Raw genomic sequence first — 21,426 nt, 5'->3', positions numbered from 1 at the left:
CCCCCCCCCCCCCCCCCCCCCCGGCACGAACCTCTCTGGATCCGCCACTGTAAATAGCTCTGTGCGTGTATTGTACAATACATTGGGTTTGCTTCAGTCCACGAGCCTCAGTCCACAAAGGGAATGAGATAAGTCCCAACATTGGTGACCCCACCCCTCCCCTATGGTAACGCTAAATATTGGCTTATTACATAATTTGCCATGTAATTATTTTCTGCATACTAGCTTCATGAAATCAGGCCTTATACTTTACTAGTGTAACCTGAGTGCCTCAGTGTTTCTGTATTCATCTGTGTTTTTGTATGTTTCTTTCTTTTCCCCATTACAGCTTTTCAAGATAGTGGTGCCTATTGTGACGCTTCTTGCCGTCTTTCATCCCGTGTCTAGACACAGCAATGGTAACCAGGACGAATTCTTAACCAGTGATACACAATATGGGGTGAGTTCACTTAAAAACCTCTAATTGAACTTGGTTGTCTTCAGGGAGAGGCTATTGGAGGAACTCATTAATTGTGGCTGTGTCATTGGGGGAGAATGGTCCTGCTAATCTGATGCTCAAAATGGCCATCTTGTGCCAGCAGGGAGGACAAATTACCTTCTATCTAGTTATACATTCCCGACACAAATATTGTCACTCTGGCCACAACTACAGACAACAAATGGGGCTCACAATCATGGCACTGCTTAGCACACAATTGTCTGACTAATCAGTAAGAATAGCAAAAATCCTGTTTACCTCAGAGAAAGAAATTGCTTAAAGGTATAGTCCATCATTTGCAGTTATCCAAAAAGTGCTTGGTTAAAAATTAGTAATGGGACTAAACTCCCTGTGAAAAATATTCTTTCTGGCAAGCTTTCATTTTGAAGGAAACAATGAAGAAAGGCCATATCCAACGATGCATCTAAAGACACATTTTTGGATATTTCCGTTAGTAGTTCGTTTTTAATTCGGCGAAGCGCGCGCAAGCATTGACACAACGCACACGCTCGCGCGGTTGCGATAATTTGTGGGTTCAGTGTCCGACATCGCATAGCTGCAATCATCTAAATGAGAACGTGTCCTAGACGCTGAATTCGGGCGCAATTCAAAACATGACTTGGCAACTTCTTATTTGAAATCAAGATCGTAGAATATTGTTTTCTCAGGATATACTGCATGCACTGAGCTAAGACTTCTTCAGGTTAGTTGTTCAGCACCCATTTTTAGATTTTGAGCACTTTTGTTGCTTCAAACGAACATAATGCACAAATTACAAATGGTGTACTCTACCTTTGAATTGTGCCATAACAATAGAAATCTCCACGGGTGTGCAACTGTTAGCACATCCATTTTGTGAAAAAGTGCGTAAGATTAGCACAATAGGTCTCTCTCAAAGACGGCCATCTCTGTAGGAGAACTGAAACTGCGTATTTTATGCAATCAAGCACGCATGCACAGTGTTGGAAATGTTCCAAGCACGCATGCTCGTTGAAATGTGTTCGAAATACGATGCAGCTGATGCGCGTTTTGCAGGTTGAGGCTCAAAATGCCGATTGCATGTGGCATGGTCTGTAGGAAATGACGTCACTTGAGAGAGACCTATAGACCATTATCATGTTGCGGCCATTTGGATTTTTCCCATTCAAAACAAAGTAACCAAAGCGAGGCTGGAAGGAAAAATAGTCTGGTTCCTTTTTGCACAACAAACATTATCATTTATTACTGTTATTGGAGACGGGGAACATAACTGGAATGGTGGCAGCATGATAAAAGTCTTGTGCAAAAACATGTGCGCCTCTTCAATGCCACACTGCATGTTCCAGGGACATGCATCTTACACATGTGTATGTATTTCAGTTTTTGTGCAGGCATGCCAGACATTAATCACGGCTGTGATTGGGCAAAACAGAGAGGGGCAGAGCTTAATGGATCAGTCTATTTTCAGCTATAATTGGTACAACTCTTCTGCTAACCTGTTAAGAATTGCCATGAAATCTGCCCCTACTCCTGGCCGTGATTTTATGATTGCCACCAGTTCATTGTAACTACCAGTTCATTCTGGCCACCACATCATTCTAGCCATCAGTTCATTCTGGCCACCAGTTAATGCTCAGGCTCAGCTCCAGTTCATTCTGGCTGCCAGTTCATTTTGGTCAGCAGTTCATTCTAGCAACCAGTTCATTCTGGCCGGCAGTTCATTCTGACCGCCACTCATTCTGGCCGGCAGTTCATTCTGGCCGGCAGTTCATTCTAGCCGGCAGTTCATTCTGACTGCCACTTCATTCTGGCCGGCAGTTCATTCTGACCGCCACTTCATTCTGACCGCCACTTCATTCTGACCGCCACTTCATTCTGGCCGGCAGTTCATTCTGACAACCACTTCATTCTGGCCACCAGTTCTCTCTTGCTACGAGGGGCCATATTCATGAAACCTTACTAAATTAGCAGCCAACTAGGCCTTAGTATGATACTAAAATGCCTAGTGGTCTACTATGGAGTTGACAACTAAATTATTATTCATGAAACCTTACTAAGAACCTTGCTAACTAGTTACATACTATTATTATTATTGATGCTAAGCATAAAGATGCAAACACTAACAAGAAAAAAAGAAAGATGCATGGGCAGCTTTTCTCAGCCAACACCATGCAAGATTTCCACAGGTTGAAAGATCATTGGATGATTTAAAATTAGATTATCCAAATTAAAATCCGAGTCAAGAGAATTCCTGTCAAGTATGAGAAAGTCCAAGAAGGCAACCAGAGGGGGAAAACCACCTAAAAAGCCAAGTCTGGCACAACAAAAAATGATATAGTTGCTAACTAGTGACTTGGGGTTGCCCTGGATCTACACTAACTTAAGTAAGAAACTTAGAATGAAACTAGCATTAGCAATGTTTCATGAATATCAATTAGTTACCAACTAGGCTTAGTTAGCAACTACATGCCTATTAGTAAGCAACTAGGCTTAGTAAGATTTCATGAATATGGCCCAAGCTCATTCTCGATGCCAGTTCAATCTGGCCACCAGTTCATTCTGATGAACAGCTTTTTCATGTCACCAGATCATTCTGGCTACCAGTTCTTTCTGGCCATCAGCTCATTTTGGCCGTCAGTTCAAGAAGCCAACAGTTCATTCTAGCCGCCACTTCTTTTCACATAATTAGATTATTCTGGCCACACACTCATTTGACCAACAGCTCATTCTGGCAATGTATCAAGTGCATATTTAGTGGCTCTTATCTAATTTCAACATTTTAATGTAATTTTCCTTTTTTTTTGTACTCTCAGGCATTCCAACCCCGTTTCACATCTCTGGGCAGCTACCGTCGCCTGTATCAACCAGGCACAGATGACCATGGTATACCCTGGGTACCACCCTCACAGTACGCCAGCCCTGCACGCAGGTCTCAGTCCTTTCCTAAGATGCCAAGTATCAGGGAGGAACATGAACCAGCGAGCCTGTCGCTACCGGTAACCGCATAAATGATATGGAACCCTGGGATTGGCTGGATAGTTGTGAAAGCAACCATTTCAAGAGACCTTTTTAAGGGGAGGATGAGTACCGCAAATATGATTGACGTCGAGTCAATATTGCGTTAAACATGGAATTAGTGCAACTTTATTTATCCAGGTGCTTTTGCCAAAGGCCGCTTTCATTTTTATACCAATGTAAAACATTTTATAAAAAAATGGCTTTTTTAGTTTTCAAAAAGCCTTTGTCATGGTTTTTTGAAAGAACTGTACTGTTTTAAGGCTGTAATGTGATCTATGGTGAATTAAGCATGAAAAGGAAATCAGAACAATTACTGCTAAAAATGCCTTGTCTGTTTATATATTTTGTTTTTGTTTGTTTGTTTTTTTCAAGAAAAATTTACCGTACAAAGGTTTTGAGTGCCTCGATGGAGCACCTTGAGCACCAAATACTGGTGGATACTTGGACTTAAAAATACACATTGTTTAAGGCAGTTACTCAAAAAGATAAGCAGAACTAGTTTTGCTACAACCAGTTTGGTTGTATGACTGCACACGTTTTCATATATTCAGATTTTACGATTTTAATCTTGGTGAACACGGCAGTGTACTCAGATCTACATGTATTGGGGATAATGCTACAAATATCAATCAAAATTTTAAATAGAAGATGAAAAGACAGTTCACACACAAGTAAGAGAATAAAAAGTACTGTAAAATGTCGTGCAGTCTAATGCCACGTTCGCAGTGGACTCAAGTTTGTAAAAAGTTACCGCAAATGATTGTTAACATTCTATCGTGGTTACACTTCCGTGCATTCTCACTTAGATTAATTTCGGACTTCGCAAAGTCATTTGTTAGGTAAACTATGCCCTACCATGCTCTCTCAGCATCTCGTCATTTGCTGTACATATCATCTATCAAGCGCAGTCTACAAGTTGGTCATATGATCACAACGTAAATTTTACATAGTAGTGGCCGTCGGCACATGACTTTTCAGTGATGTAAAACCTACATTGTAATTCTCTGTAACCCAATTTGCTCTGTAAAATTCTGCTGTGAAGCGCAAGACTTACAATCGACAATTGTCACTTGACATTTTTGTGAAGTGTACTGTCTGTCAGCACTGGACTTAATTTGGTTAAGTTGACAACAGTCTTTGTAAGTTTTACCCAAAAAAGGTCCAATGGCAACACGGCCAATGGTTTTCATACTTTTTTTTTATAATTTTTTTTTTTATTTTGCTGACACCCGTTATGCTCATAATCATTACTTTGTGTTTCCCCAAGTGAAAATTGTCAAATGATGATTTGTGCTCATGCAGTTGGAATACTGAACTTGATGTTTGAGATCGTTTGTAGCTAGTATTTTTGTAAGTGTAGGATCTCTTTGCACACTTAGCATCCTGGGCAAATGCAGTGGAACGCCACTATAACGGACATCGCGGGATCCACAGAAATTGTTCGTAATAGCGATCGTTCGGTATAGCGATTTTAAAGCTGCCGGTGCTCCGGTACTCGCTTTCCTGCTCGCCCTGGTAGTTACTGAAAGACGACTTTGAACACGTGCCGACTATTGAATCATGCAATTACATAGTTTTTTAGCTTACTACCTACACTGTACAGCAATGGGTGGCTTTCCCCTTCCATTCCTTGGGAAAATAACAGCCACTTGTCGCTCTTCTGTTGACATTTTTCAACAACAGTGTTCAGTACACGGGAGCCAAACACGATGTTTGGTATAGCCGAATGTTTGGTATAGCGGTGTTCGGTTTAGCGACATTCCACTGTAGTTCAATTTATTTGAAATTCAGCTGAACTACTTAGAACCTTTGCAACTTTTTATGCGCTTGTTTTCTTTGACACTAAAAGAAAGTAAGACAAACCAATGCATTATATACACACGCACGCTGTTTTGATTTAAAACCCAAGCACTTGGAAAATATGGGGGTCAGATATGTATGTTTTTTGCCTGTACAGTATTTTAATGTACAATAATTATCATAATGTAAATTTCTTTTATACAAAATAGAGTGCAAAACTGATGAGTACTTTTAAGTGAGCCAAAAAGACAATCAAAATCCATCCCCCCCCCCCCCATTTTGGGAAAGTGTGGCAGATAAGCCATGTGTAACAAGTCCATCAAAATCCAGGAGCACCAGTGGTGGATTTCAATGGATTTGGTCCTGAAGCATTATGGTGAAGCAGAGTCAGTGATGGATTTTGATGGACATGGTTTTCTACTTAGTAAAACTAAGTAGGGAGTTAGGATTTCTAAAAAAAAATGTAAAAAAAAAAAAGGTAACAAGATTGTGTTAGGTACCATTTGTTTTGCCATTTCTGGAAATGATTCTTGATAAAAATATTTTACAATCACAAAGATTTTATTTGAGACTTAGTAAATATTTTTTTTTATATATTGTAACTTATTTGAGAGTAAACTGGGCAATGATTGTAGCTCGCACATCTTGGTTTTTTTTTACTTTTATTGTTTTATTTTACCAGGGTAGCCCCATCAGTTATCTAAGAACTGTTCTCCCTGTGGGCCCTGGATGAACCTCTATAGTCAATTATTTTGTTGAACATTTGAAAAAAAAATACAAAGACAGTATAAAGGGTATGACAGCACAGCTCTTATAATCACATGGACATTGCCCCTAAAGGTTACAAAGTGTTAAACATTAACAGAACTCTTTACAATTTCTCCAACTTTTCACATGTACATCTTTTTAGGTTTTTGGTCAGTTTTAAAAATAACACTGATAACTAAGAAGATATATTAAGAGAATTTTTGTTTTACCTTTCAGTGTGTGTGTATATAAATTCACTGTTGGAAAGTACAGTTGCCTTATCTTTTTGGTCACACCTCTACTGCTAAAAAAATATTTTAAAAAGACTCCAAGGGTTAAGCACTGCTTAGGAGATAGAGACATTATATATAGCTCCTGTTACTTCTTATGTATATCACTTTTTGGTTGTATTTGGATTAGATGTATTTGGATTAGATGTATTTTTACTTTATTGTATATATATATTCGAACTAAGAACTCGGGCAGCTTGTTTTACAAAAGTGTCTAAATACTGATTTAAGAAAATGTTTATGAAGAAATGTACATGTATATAAAAGCTGAACAATTATATTTTGCAACCAGATTTTCCCCTAGCCCCATACCCAGATAGCATGGTGAGTTCATTTTAAGGCAAAGGTAATTCAACAGTTGAGATTATAGAACTAAAAAAACTTCACTTTTTTTTTATTTGTTGCACTGACAGTTTTAGAAAGGAAGAAAGGCAAAACGCATCCTTTCAATTTAATTTAAATGTCTTAAAGTAGAAACTTCTGAAGGCCTTAATTGTAATCACCTGCATATGCAAAACAAAATAGATTTAAAAAAATCATTTTTAGATTTGGGTAACTGTTTTATTGATACTCATTCACAAATAGTTACTACATTTGGTGTTTATTACTTGTTATATTTACTCAAGAATTACATTTTTTTTCTCACTTTACTTGTGTATAACCCTGAATTACCTCCCCAATTCACTGAAAACAAAATTATGGTAATATAATCACAAGTACGTGTATAATTTAATGTATATAGCGAAATATGTTTTGTACAGTTTTTACATGTCCAATTGAATTAAGTGCACACAGGACATGTACATTTACTCATTTGTATCGACGTCCGTAGGCCTACGTTATCACAAAAAGTGGAAATGTGGAATACGCTTTTGGGGTACCTCGGTGCTTGAGTCAAATGTACTGCGCTACGAGGAAATGTTACTCTCAAAAGAAGACTGGTTAAATATTAAACAAATAATCTAAATTGCCCAAATGCACTTCATAAATTGTTTGAAACTTCTTCAGAAACCATGTCGCAAGAATAAAACAAATCTTAGAAATACTAAGTTACAATTGACCTAAAATGTATTTATTGTATATTTGTAGAAAATATGATTTTATAAGCTTGTACTGTCATTTGACATTATTGAGGGCGTACTTTCTCAGTATTGCATTTTAACAAAATAAACGAATGGGCAGTATGCTGCTATATTTAGTTTTGTTGAGGTACGTGCACGTGTTGAAATGGGCGTTTGAGTTGTTGAAGTAAATGAATCTGTAATCGCTAATCCCATTTTTAGATGGATTACACTTCAGACTTGATGACTGTACTTCGTGCCGAAAACAAAATACTCATTTCGTGGCTGTAATGCTTATAAATCCCAGTTATTCCCAGAAGAAATTAATACATGTATAATTATATTTCAATGCTAAATCCCAAATATGCTATCATCACACTTAAAATAGCCAGGAGATTTTTTTTTTTAACTGGCAATGACCAGGAACATTTTACTTTCGCCCGCCACTTTTTCTTGCGAAAACGGAAGAAATGTATTGAGAATGCTGGTATACCCGCTCATATAATTTTTTTTAAATCTACGTGGGTCTCAGTACTGCGCGGTTATGCAGGCGGGTGCATACCTATCAGGGGTGTGAAATCTTTAAAGCTGATTTCAGCTTTTTTTGTTTTGGATTTCAGCTTTTTCCCCTCACTTGCTGTGAACAAAAGTATATGAAATTTCCAAAGTTCAGCTTTTTTACACCCTTTTCAGCTGTTTTCAGCTATTTTTATCAGTGGTCACTCACACCCCTGCCTATGTTCCCCAATACCGATGTTTCCCGAAATCCCTACCATATACCCTAGCCCTAACCCTAATCCTGAGGATTTCGGGGAACATCGGTAGTGGGGAACATCGGGTAGATACCATGCAGGCGGCATGTTTGCCTTTTGGTGCATGATTGAAGAAACCCGAATCCACATATCAAACTGTGAATTTTTTTTAAAGGAGATTCAGGGGAAGGGTGGTTGGGGTGGCGAACTCCTTCCCCCGCCCCCTCTCCCAAAATGTTTGATCCACCGCAAAAAAAAATGTGGAAGAAAAGAACTGACTTTCAGAAGTAACCTCCAGCAAGGGGCTCCGGGAGCCCCTTGCTGTCTAGTCGGAGTATCATCCGTTGGACAACGGATGATACTCCGACTAGACAGCGTATTAACGAATGGCGGGAAAAAAGATGGGTGACTCTCAGAAAATCCCCTCGGCAGCCCCCCCCCCCACCCCACCCACCCACAAAGATCAAACAAAATCATCCGTGACTCGACTCGAGGAAGGACTCACTTGGTAGGCCTACTTGGTACTTGGTGGTTATCCTCCTGAATACTCCACGTGGAAGTCTAACAAGGAGGCCTTTACCTTTACCTTGTGGATAATCATGACTAGTCTCTTTTTTTTATGGGGAATGTGAATTTATGGGGGAAAAATCCAAGTTCAAAATATCTTTTTTGGTTACTGAACTAGGATACTTCCAAAGCTCTTTAATGGAAGAAAATCTACCTTGAATTCCTCAAATTAAAGAAGTATTATATGTATAGCACATGTATTCAATTAGACCCACATTAAACGTATTATGTCGAGAATTGTTTTGAAAAAAATGCTGCAACGTTATTATATACTGAGTGGAATATTTACGAACGGATTACATTTTTTTAAAAATAATTTCATGGATTTGATTGGCTTAAAGGGGATAATTCCCTTGTGCCTGAGCAATGTGTTGGTAGCTACTTGGGAAAAAATAACGGAACTGACAAGCAGGCATGATGTGATTTTTTTTGCATGCGGCGCGGGTATATGTGGCGTAATACTAAGAAAAACACTATGACTGTTCGTATCGTACGCGAACCATATTATGATGTCGGCCATTTAAGAAGTAAATTCCGTTATTGCATCATTCCAGATGTGGCAATTGTGAAATATCGGCATTGTCATTGTCCTGCATGGTTCGATGTCAGGCGAGCGCGAGTTGTTCAATTTTTGGACCCCCCACTCGGATGTAGCTATGACGATCGTGTGAGCGGGGGTGTGACGAGGCCTAATGTTTGCCAATTGCCATTCACGAAATTCTGCGCATATAAACCTTTGGTCGGCGGTAAAATATGATTCGATTTTTATCGCAGTAATTTGTAAAAAGTCATTTCTGTTGCAAAAAAAAATTGCAGTCTGTAACGACAAGTCAAATTTCAACAAGCACTTCTACGTATCGGCTATCTTTTGTATGCAGATTACATCCGGAAGTGTTGACATTATGTTGACAGTGACGTCAACGCCCACAAATCCTGAGCGATGATTGGTCAATCGGGGACACACCTCCAAAATCCTCTTGTATCCGGGCCAGCTGTTGAACCGCAGACATACTGGTACCCGCGTTGTACGGTACGCATAGGCCGTGACGTGAGACCAACGCGGAGAGAATGCTATGCAATCGCCATGCAATCGCCATGCACATCGATCACTGAGCTTTCAGTCGACTAGTCCACGCAGCTGTAACGACACGAATCAGCTTTTTATCCCTGATATTTTGCTGTCAACACTCAAAGGACGGAGGAGGTAAATATCTTTGTGTATATGCTTGTACATAATTTTTCTAAAATCATTGATTTGTTGGAAAGAATGCAGTATGATCCAGCTTTTTCGACATTCGTAACGCGTAACGCATGATCTTGGCCTATCTAGCTAGTCAACCATGTTATTGTTAATGCTGGAGGACGGAATCCTAAACCATGACTTGCAAGTTGCAAGTTTCATATTGCCTAAGCAATGCGGATATACGGATCCTGCACAATATAGGAAGTGTGGTATTTAGATGCTGTTCTCAACCTGGGTATTCAAACGAAATTCATTGTTAGAAACTTAAAATTCATGAAATTGTGAAAATATTCTCTCTTTTTTGGTTAAACCTCCCCGACCCCAGTCCCTCATAAATTGTCATATTTTTCCTCTCTTGCTTAAAGTTAATTGTGCCTGCACTTCCTCTGGACATGTGCACGTAGTCCCAAAGTTTAAAAGTAGATTTTCGTTCTCTATAGGAACGGGGTCCGCAACTACAAAAACGCCATAAATGTGGCCTATTTACTGGACTACCTCCGTAAATAAAGACCACACTAGCAGATTTACTCACAACGTTAGCACTTGTTACCAAATTTATTTTCACATTCAGACTGCCGTGCATAGTTGATTTATGCTTTAAAAACACACTCATCTTGTAAATAACAAATAAAAATTGATGCGCAAGTGTTCAACTCTCCAGTTTTCGTGTCTTTTCCAGCTCCATTTGGAGGCTTCTTGGCAGCCGTTAAACTCAATTGCAACCATGTTCCAAATGAACAATGCTCTCGCGCAATACCTGATGGGATACATGGATCGTTCACCTGTCAGTCACGCGCCGCGCCGCATGCCTGATGGCTATTGTGTATGTAACAGTATCTAGAATGCAGCATGATAATGATAAACATTGAGCATTATCTTTTTGCAAGGTTTCTATCTATCTATCTATCTACGCGGGTACTCAGCAAAGTCCACTTCTGGATGTTAACGCTGAGGTGAAGTTTAAGGTGCATGTGAAGCTTCTCCCACTTTGCGGGGGAGGCTTTTTGCCGCATTGCTGATTTCTTGAACACATACACACACCTCTTCCGCTTTATTGTATACATGTAGCTGTGACTGTAAGGCCGAATAAAAAAAAAAACATGTTTCTCGTCCGGGTTTTCAAAAAAAAGGAGGAAGCGGGGCTTTTATTTTTTATTTGTTTCAAGATGGCCGCCATTTAAAATTTCCTGCAATTGTTGGTGTTTCCACTGTTCAAAGAAACTTTTAAAATGAAAGATAAGTTGGACAAGAGAACTGAACATATTTACAGTGTCATTTAGACTTGTATTGGTCTACAATTTATTTCCCGATGAATTTGTGGACTTTTTCGGTGTTTTTCAACTGCATTTTTCAAAAATAAAAAATAATAAAAAAATCCAGGCGGCCTCCAAAAAGGAAGCGGGCGGGCGGTTTCAATTCAACAAACAACCCCCCAAATTAACACATTGTTAGTTTATACAGATCTCAAATTAAGAAATTGTACAGATGATTGAATTGTTCTGGGAAAAAAAGTCTAATGTCTAAGTTGAATTTAGTGTTGAACCATGGATATCGTACTGTGATGATGACTGAATGCCAGATTTATTTGGTCTGTGTCTGGTTGTCTGTGTCTTATCCTAGAAATGTTGACTGTGAAGCTATGTGCACAATACAAGTCAGGGTCAGCACAGAATTGTTGGTCGATCCACTCATAATATATCATTTGCAGGAAGCTTCATCCACAGCTCAGTTAGATTTTTCCAATTTCTTAAAATGTACATGTACATGTATGACTCAAGCTCAAAAGCAGTAGTTTAGAATGTTGCCTTTTTGAAATCTTTCCCTGGACTTAAAGTTGTTGTGCATATAAATCACACTTATTCTGAAACCAGATTTAAACATCATCTGGCAAGAGCTACATGTATTGTAGATAGAACTACATGCTGATAATACCCTCTTAAATTATTAAACATTATTACGGGATACATGTATGTGGCTTGGAAAAGTCCCCTATATGAAATCACTATTTTGTGTTGTTTTTCATCACTATCAGTATCAGAAATGTGCCGGTACATGTCACAACACAATATTGAATTGTCAAATGGTGATTTCATCTAGGCAACATTTTCTGAATGGTGTTTGTATCCTTCAAGGGTATCATTTCTCACGGTCCCTGTTATCCACTGGTAAATGCACGCATACACATGCGGGTAGCAAAACTGCAACAGGTGAATTTGTTTCTGTTTGTCTAGATCCCATATTTGACACAGCTTAACTGACAGCTGTTTGCTAAAAAGTTAACATCCAACTATTCAGGTCATCCTTACAAGCGCAGCAAAACATTCAATATTTAATTGATAAAATACACAGGGCAATACAGGCAGATCTAAGCTATAAAAGCAGTATGGTGCTGGCAAACATACAGACTGTAACGTACATTGCAGTTGGCAGAATTGCAGCAGTTTATGAGCTGTACTGTTATTAGTTTGCTATCTTTTTATAATCAGCTATTTGTTCGTAAATGTGTGCAGATAATTGATAGGGATCTATAGTGCAAGGTTTAACAACAGTGATAGTGCAACAGGGATAGACAGACATGACATTTCTGCTGGCATGATGTACCGCCAACCTATGGCTAGTCTCGATTCCAAGACGTCTTTGTGGTGCGATGTTTCAGCGAGCATGGATTATTGGACTGTGCAGCGATTCACCGAAGCAGGCACCCGCAACACACACGCTAATAGCTACAGGCTGCAAAGGATGTCTTGGGAATTTCGTATTTCTGCTTGGGAAATTTCGGACAGAATTGTGTGTGCATAAATTTGCATATAGGCCTATGCGCTTGACGTAAGCATGTCCGGTTTACCATGCCTGTACAGCATGCAAGCGAGCTGTTGAATAAAAAAAGTCAACCATGTGGACGAGCAATCAATTTGGCAGCAAAGTAGGAAGGCTAAAAATCATTGCTCTCCATCAATTTGGACGTGGCCATGATTCAACAGAACTGGTAGAAATTGCACGTGTACTGTACGTCGCCTGACTAATAGTTTTCGTAACAGCTCTTTGTTTCCACCGATGCGCATGTGCTGCTATTTTACATGAAGTCACACACTGTTGCAATGCGAAATTCTCAAGACGTCCGAGTGGTTTGTGAATGTGAACATGTACATGCATGCTGTTTCACGGAATACAAAAGCTGTACCATCTATCGTGAACTACCCCGCTATAAGAACATCTTGCACCCAGACTAACTTATGGCAAGGCCAATTGTGGGAAGTCCATGGGCAGTGGGAGGGGGGGGGGGCCTCCCCCATCAGATATGAACCAAAAAAGGAGTGAGGGAATAAGATGTGAACATTGAAAATCAGTAGTGTTGTTGATTTACAAATTAAATAGATGCTGGAAAGGGGCTTAAAATGCTACCAAGCATACCAGTAGTAAATAATTTGAACAACACCTTTTAGAATTGTCCACAGCCAGAGATTTCTTGGTGCGCCACATGCTTATTCAGTACTTTGTCCTCCCTCTAGAAAAAAAATTCTGGTGATACCTGTGAGTGTGACCATGTCACTTGAGTTCTGTTGTGACTGTTATTCTTAAAGGGAATATACATCATTTGCTTTTGCTGTAATTTTTAGAAATGGATGGAATTGGGGGGTTGGAAATATAAAGCAAATATAGTTACACTGACTTTTTGGAGGTTTTGGGTTCGAAAATTCTATAAAAACCAAGAAAAACGATCATTTTCCTGTAGTCTGGTTCCCTGACTCCATATAAGAAGAAACAGAGCAGTTTACATACATTGGGGAATTGTAAGGTCAGGGAACCAGTCTAGCTGGCTCGTACCCGTTCATAGGTTTGTAATCGATTGCAAACAAGTGCAATGGTCAAGTGGGGCCAGTATTTGAAAAAAAAGCCAGTTGTTTCCAACGCTGATCGGCCGATCAGCGTTGGAAATTGATACAAAAATACCACTTTTCTTGAAAATGACAGTATACCAGGTGCCATAATTTTACAGGATGCTTAGACTGTCATTTACCAACATCCTGTTAAGGTATTTCGCAAAAACTTGGTAGTTTTATTTTTCGATGTTTGCAAATGTTGTATATTCCCTTTAAGTGCTTTTTAATCCGGGGCCACTGACCAATAAAAAAAAATGCAATTTATTTGTAAATAGAACATCAATAATGTGTATGGTTTTTTTTAATTCAACACCTGGTTTAAAGATTTATGATGCTTCTAGACACATACTAGCTTAAAATGCTTTTACAGAACACAGATGTACTTGAACTTTTATCCAGCAGCAAACTTTGGTCTGACTCACAAACGTGCAAAATTGTTCTGCCCGAAATGCATCACAGTGTGTGTGCATGAGTATTTAAAGTACGTGCAGTACGTGCAGCTACATGTACATGTATTGGAAATAATAGATAGTCAACTGAATGAGCAGGACTACTTGATGTCTTTGTTGAAAGGAAATGCAGCGATGCATGCATATTCTATACAAGTTAGAGTCGGGAAAGGATTTGAATAATTATGCAGGAATAGCAGTTGTTTTGCAACTATTCATCCAGAATAAGAATTCACAACATTAATTCCTCAGCAGTGGTTCATGCTTCATAAGCAACATGCGTTCTGTTGACTTACAGCACAATAATAAGCCTCTGTACTGATGATGTCACACTTAGTTTACATGTGTGCTTTCTTATGGGAGCCTGGTGGGGACGATGGTTTCGTAGCCGCATAAACAAAGTGTGAGGTCATCTGTACAGAGGCTTATAAAATCAACACATCTAAATTTTCACACTTTGGAGGGTGCCAGGCGGGTTGCCTGTTTTTCTGAAGGGTGCAGACCTGCAAATCAATCCCAATGGTAATTACGCATACTTCCAAAAATTATAACAAAAAAAAATACTCACAACTCTCTATGGTGTTTGAGACACTCATCAAATTATAGCTTGTTTCATCATCTTTCAGTTTCTGTTAAATTTTTTGGGGGTAATCTGATAACTTTTGGGAGAAATTGCCACCCGAAGATGACCACCCTCTAAATGATGCCTACACTCCGTTGCAAAATAGAGCCATTTTAACGACCCAATTCCAACCAAATTACAGAGAATTAAAAGCTTGATATCACTGGCACGGCTTCTGCCCTTCTTTTTTACAAACCTTCAAGTTCATGGCCCACAAAATGCTGTAAATAATAGCAAAGATTTTGAGGGTACACAAATTGTGATTTGGCTCACGTAGGCACCCTGAAGCCAGAAAACCAAAATACAAAATAGGCTTTGCTAAGCAGTACGTGATACATCATGACTGTGCTTTACTTATTATAGTGTAATATGTTGGACAAAATGCAAGAGCCATGTCATGTCTGCAGTGTGCCATAGTACTGTGGCTTTGTCTGGAAGTGGGCACAGTATGCATTACACAGCTGTAACTAATGTTCTATTGTGTGATATTGCGCACTCTCTGACCTGTACCAGGCTACTAGCTTTCACGTTATGATAACCCTTACCCTCAATCCTCCAAAATCCTCACTGTGGTTTAAAAAAGGGGGGACTCATTATGCCCACCTCAAAACGGTTGTTACCACCTGTCAATTTTCTGAAAATTTTGCTGGTATCCTCCATTTGAACATAAGTGCAAAGAGGCCCTAGGGGGTAAGGGTTCGCGCAGCAAGGCATTAACACAGCCGAAAGATGATGCAATTTGACCTGGGTCATGTATAATGCCATGGGACCGTCTACTCTTAGCCAATCTGCTCTGAACAACAATAATGATACACCATTGCAGCCAACTGCTGAACACACACGTGTGCAGTTAGTGAAACGGTGATTTTGACAGCACTATGGCATGTTGGGCTTCACATAAAAATGAACAGCATTTTTAATAAGGTTGAACTCTAAACAATATGACAAGTATAGACTTAATGCTTCCTGTCAATGGCCTTGCATGAATTGTGCAGATTATACAGCTAGTGCAAAGATACATGTATGCCTAGTGTACATTGTACATGTACATCACTACATGTATAGTTTAATAGCTGCACAGCCTTCCAAGTAATCTTGTTTTCTAATAAAAAAGGAAAATGACTCCCTGCAGGGCTAGTGCTGAGGCCAAAAACAAAAAATAGTTCTGCTTCTGATTACGTGGCATTTAAAAACAGGGTAGTACACATTTTGGGGGGCAATTTTTGATCGTATGTGTATGATCATATGGAGGTGTCTGCGTGTAGTCAAGGGTAAAAGGTAGTGATTGATGATTTTCAGGGTTTTTTCCTCATTTTTCCTCCCCCCAAAAATTAGGGTACTGTCAGAATACCCGGTAGGCTAGGTAGCCTGAAGCAGAACTATTATTTTTTGTGGCCTGATGTAATTAGCCTGTGATCAGTGTGATGCGAATGAACCATGGCGCGTTTACAGTGCATGCATGGCTAGATATGATATGATATGTAATTAAACATGGGCATCTTTGATATTTCTGATTCAGAACGTTCATCAGCCAAGCTTGGGGAAAGATATGAGTGCAACTTCAATGGCACGGACGGGGAGACATCAAAATTGCAGCGAGGAATTTGACCATACGAACTCTAGACAAAGTGATCAAAAGTCACAGGAATCAGAAAGTAATTGCCAGGAGAATAGTCGACAGTGAGCAGTTATCTTCATCAGTGTGACGGTGTACCTCATCTGTATATAGATTTTTACCTTTGTATATTTGGTAGGTAATACCCTTATTTTCATAATAATTCCTTCAAAGTTTGCTTCTTCTTTTTTTCTTTTTTATATGTATACTGATACTGACCATTCCTGTTTTCACTTTTTTTTTTCTTCTAAATTTCTGTAAATATTATTACTGTTACTCTTTTTTCAATCAATTAGGCCTATTAAAATCAAACGTTTAAATTTTTCTGCAAGATATACAGGTCCCGCAAAAAATCTAACGGTTGAATCGGGCATGTTTTCAGAAAAGTGGGGGTAGTATTCAAAATCGTATCTTATGTATTGCTGAGTAAAATAATTGGTCTTCCAAATGTTTTTTAGTTGGTCTCATTAGGATGTTTTGTTTAAAAGATACAGCAATCACAATACGGGACTTGAAAAACCACTTGGGCCACTTTTTTTATTTATATCTCCTGGTCTTCCAAAAAAATCCTTTGTCCTAATGATAAACTGATAAGCTGCACTAACACATTTGACCCATCTTTTGTGTGTTTCTCTAACTGCGCTTTCTCACTTTCAAGGAAAAGTGGCCCAAGACGATTTTCAACCCTTTGGTTCGATGAAGCATTGCGTTTGTTCCAATGCATCGATTTGAGTGAAATAAAGTTTGTATGGTAGATTAGACAAATCTGACTTTAAGAGGTAATTTGAAAATATTCCAAAACTCACATGCAATATACCTTTATTAAAAACCCTAACCCTCCCAAATCCTCCCAAATCCTCTTTGCAAAATGGAGGATTTTGCAGGATTGAGGTAACATGGCAAAATTGTGTTGTTGATTTCGCAGGATGCACTGTGTCAAGTTCTTGAGCCGGACCTTGTGTTGTTTATGCTCAGCCGTGCATACATTTAGGCCTAGATTATACTTGCAATCCTGCTCCAGGATGTCACTGGCTGTCAACTCTCAACAAATTGACAGTGATTGTCAGAGGATTTTGCAGGATTGAGGCAGTGGTCACCCCTCTAAGAACCACATTCAAGAAATAACAGAGGATTTTGCAGTATTGAGGCTATATTCTGTTTTTAAATGGAGGCAGTTGGAAGATTTTGCAGGATTGAGGTTACATCCTTGCAAAAGTGCCTAGGGAGTTAGGGTTAATTGGTTTTCGACTGTTAGGTCTTTGTGGGACAAGCTGTATGTATGTAAGCATTATTTTCTAACAGATTTATTCATAAAAATTTGACATCTCTTGAATCTAAAGAATAATCAAATATCCAGAAATATCATACATTTATGTAAAGCATTCTGCTCATTTCTAAACAGAAAAACTTATTCTAATATTAGCTAATGTCTTTCTTTTTACTCTGCAGGACAAAGCTTCGTGCCTGAAATCCGTGCAATACCAAACTTTTGTACCAGAAAATATAAATTTTGTGAGGCAATTTCTCATGCCTAGAAATATTGATCAGATTTGGGTCTTTTCTGAGCATATGTAAAATCCTGGTTGTTGTTTTTTTATAAGTGAAGGGAGCTTTGAGCGTATAATCTTTTTTTGAAATTTCAAAAATAAAACGGTTGGGTTTTTGTTTTGGGGTGTTATTCCTCAATCAAAATGGTTGGGTTTCAACCTACCGAGATACCACCCACATTGGGTATGAAATTTATCAGTGCCGGCCTGGCAGCATGTATTGCTGACGCAGGAACGTTTCCCTTGGACACAGCAAAAGTACGACTACAGGTGAGATTGTAAAAACATTGTCTTGCAGTTTGTTACATGGTATACAAATATAACATGGTCTGAGGGTGGACAGTCGATATTAGCTCCCGAGGTATTGGTAGTTGACAAAGAGGGAACTAGTTTGTCAACTTCCAATGTCAAGGGAAGCTAATATCGATTATCTACCCGAACTTAACCGTGTTTAATACATTTGTTTTACTATACCTCATACATATTCAGTTGCTGAATGTTCCCATTTCAGTACGCACCTCGTGGGCATAAAATCTTTGGAGAAACTTGTTCAGTTCTTTTGCAATACAGTAACTCCTGGAAAACGCTAATTAACATTATGTGTAGCCATCATATTTATGTAGCCAGCTAGGGCAAGGTTCGCACGTGCGTACACCCGTGCAACAGTTCCACGATTGCATTGTAATGCGCATACAAAGTAAACTGTCCCACAGATAACCCGTGCGACAGTCTACTACATAGGCGTATTTAACCATGTGTGAATACTCGCGTGTGCCCTTTTTAAACAGCAAAAATAGCATCCAGTACGTGATGGTGAATGGAGTGGACCCAGTGAGAATTGGCTCTTAATCACAAATATGTATGAGGTATAGTAATATGTGTATAACATAACTTAATGGGAATGGGAAATACTATTCAACAGTTAGGATAATTCTTGTTCCATGACAAAGTATTTGTGTGCAAATGCATGCTGGTGTGCGCATTTAACAATTGTTGACTGGTGTGATGTGGAATATGACATTTTGAAAACCCGAGGGGCGCATAGCACCTGAGACGAAGCCAAGGGTGCTATGCGCCCACGAAAACAAACAGCAGTAAACACAACAATCATGACAATGAACAACTGAACGTCAACTCACATGCATGTCGCGTGCTCGAAACAGCTTATAGTTTCCAAGTTCACTGCGTTTTACGTGTGAAACACGTATGTGTACGTACCGTACGCACAAAAGTCATAGCACACTCCCTGTGGGGATATCCACAGGGAGCGTGCTATGACTTTTTATAAACTAAACACATGATTGTTCTAGGTCAATGAAAATACAGTATTCAAGACAGAGGTATAACAATCAGTGTTGCGCGTAGCGCGTATTGTTCCGAAGAGCCAGCGCTATAGCGTTGGGTTCAAACATTTTCGTGAAGGGGTGGTGTGTAAGAGAGAAGTACAAGTCCCACCAATTTTGTATTGAAATAAAAGTTCAAATATATCAAATGACAAGGATCTGTATGTCAGTTATATAAAACAAATATTGACTGGCTTTAAATTGTGAAATGGGAGGAATTTTATCGCTCCGTAAAATCTGGACTTTCCAGTTCACTCAGCTTTCCCTTGTGAAATGGAAAAGTCTAGATTTTACCTTGCGATAATATTCCTTCCATTTTACTCTGAGCTGCTCAATATTTGTGTACTATGACCATCCTGCCTCTCACCTCCAAAATACACACAACATCTATTTTCACTGTACGTATGCATGTCCCACTCAATCCAACAAGTCAGGAAGAGATATATAATGCAACTCCCTCTCAACAAAAATTAAATCTTTTTATAATGACATTTTCTTTTTCTATGATTTTATAAGATTCAAGGTGAGAGTTCTTCGGCTCAGAAGCAGGGTTTCTCCTTTTCCAAAGCCAAAGAAGAGAAAGCTAAATTCAAGTACCGTGGAATCTTCGGCACTATCACCACCATCATACGACAGGAGGGGCCTCGCAGCCTGTACAACGGTCTGGTACCCGGACTGCAGCGGCAAATGTGCTTCGCATCGGTCCGGATCGGACTGTACGATTCAGTGAAGCAGTTGTACACAGGTAGACACTTCGGCAACTCCGGTGGGTTTATTCTAGTCCTTGTTCTCTGTCATCATTGCGCTTGATTTCCAACACCACGCTTTTCCAATACCACGCTTTTCCAATCATGGAGACATTGCCTCAGTGACCGACGGTGCAGTGATCCAAGCTTGAGTTCTGTGTGACCGATTTCCAAATCGAAATTGATGTGCCTGGTGATGCGTAATTCCTGTGCATTGGCTCCAAGATTCATATTGAAAGAACTGAAATTGATCTGTCAACATTACAGAAAATTGTAACTTAATCATCAGATGGCGTGCTTTGAGCATCTTTTTTTGTCTCCTGTAAATTAACGAGACATACTTTCAGCTATGCGTGTCTGAAGACATTGCGAAATCCATTGCTACAGAAAATGTCGGCTTGTAACATACATGTGTACATCCATTCATTTATGGAGACTCAAGAAAAAGGTCTTCGTTCATTAACCATACATATGTGTATCCACACATTTTCAGTGAATATGATATTTCATGCCAACCTCAACAACTAATCCACTGCTTAGAAAAAGTAAAAAATTATGTCGTATTGGAACTATGGAGGTAGTCAAGTTTATAATTGACCAATGACAGCGCATTGTGGTGAAGATATAGGATTTTGATAAACCTGTTTTTGTATTCTTGTGTTCAGCTATATTTTCAATTGAACTCTTTTTTTTTCTTTTCAGCACATTTTTCCAAGGAAGACACTTCAAATTGACAAATTTAATGGTCAGACAAGGGTACTTACAAAATGCCAAAGGTTTTAACATGAGAGTGAAATAAATGTAAATGAAACATGGCAAAAGAATCAACTTATTATTTAATTTTGGGAGATCTACTTGTATATTTCAAAAAGGGTATTTTGAAGTAAGAATACTAAATGCCAAAATAAACACCGCAACAAAAGAAAGTCCACACTCATTGGAGGGGTCACAATTTGAATCTGATCGTCTATGATAACGTCATTGATATAGACCTTTGGGAATGTTGTTAGCTACATTTTGATACCCCGTTTGCTACCAAGACTGTAAATCATTCAACACCAAAAACAACGGTTTATGAACATTGATGCAGTTTGAAAAGTCGAGTGGAAATTGCTGCGTGACAATGTGACACTGCCTGAAACGAACGGCAGGGAATATGAAACGCACCGTGCTTGTATGCATGGAAGCACGTGGAATTGTTGGGGCCATGTACAGTCGATAGGGGCCAATGGAATTACTGGCATGTTTTGTTTGGCGCTTAGCAATTTCTCCTCGTGTTTCTCTTAAA

The 21,426-nt window shown here is 39.1% G+C and overlaps 1 protein-coding gene and 2 long non-coding RNA genes across 3 annotated transcripts; all 3 read left to right on the top strand.

Moving 5' to 3' along the window:
- The first annotated feature begins 307 nt into the window (after nucleotides 1–307).
- LOC119721948 lies at nucleotides 308–7,524 on the top strand. The gene is made up of 2 exons (XR_005270353.1): nucleotides 308–439; nucleotides 3,271–7,524. It is a non-coding gene; the product is annotated as an uncharacterized LOC119721948 (long non-coding RNA).
- A 1,967-nt stretch (nucleotides 7,525–9,491) lies between these two features.
- Nucleotides 9,492–18,137, top strand: LOC119721947. The gene is made up of 3 exons (XR_005270352.1): nucleotides 9,492–9,896; nucleotides 16,407–16,637; nucleotides 17,952–18,137. It is a non-coding gene; the product is annotated as an uncharacterized LOC119721947 (long non-coding RNA).
- Nucleotides 18,138–18,193: 56 nt separating this feature from the next.
- On the top strand, nucleotides 18,194–20,202 carry LOC119722238 (mitochondrial uncoupling protein 2-like). The gene is made up of 2 exons (XM_038192284.1): nucleotides 18,194–18,319; nucleotides 19,909–20,202. Exons 1-2 carry the CDS (start codon nucleotides 18,194–18,196, stop codon nucleotides 20,200–20,202), a joined length of 420 nt encoding a protein of 139 aa, XP_038048212.1.
- The last annotated feature ends 1,224 nt before the right edge of the window (nucleotides 20,203–21,426 follow it).

This window comes from Patiria miniata, unplaced genomic scaffold (assembly GCF_015706575.1).
Source record: "Patiria miniata isolate m_02_andy unplaced genomic scaffold, ASM1570657v1 HiC_scaffold_14, whole genome shotgun sequence".
Classification (NCBI taxonomy): domain Eukaryota; kingdom Metazoa; phylum Echinodermata; class Asteroidea; order Valvatida; family Asterinidae; genus Patiria; species Patiria miniata.
This window is presented reverse-complemented; position numbering and strand designations above follow the sequence as displayed.

Excerpts from the sequence above, each read along its gene's own strand:
- LOC119722238 (XM_038192284.1), top strand. The coding sequence starts at position 18,194 with ATGGTTGGGTTTCAACCTACCGAGATACCACCCACATTGGGTATGAAA. Across the intron at positions 18,320-19,908 it reads CAGCAAAAGTACGACTACAG|ATTCAAGGTGAGAGTTCTTC; the intron begins GTGAGATTGTAA and ends TGATTTTATAAG.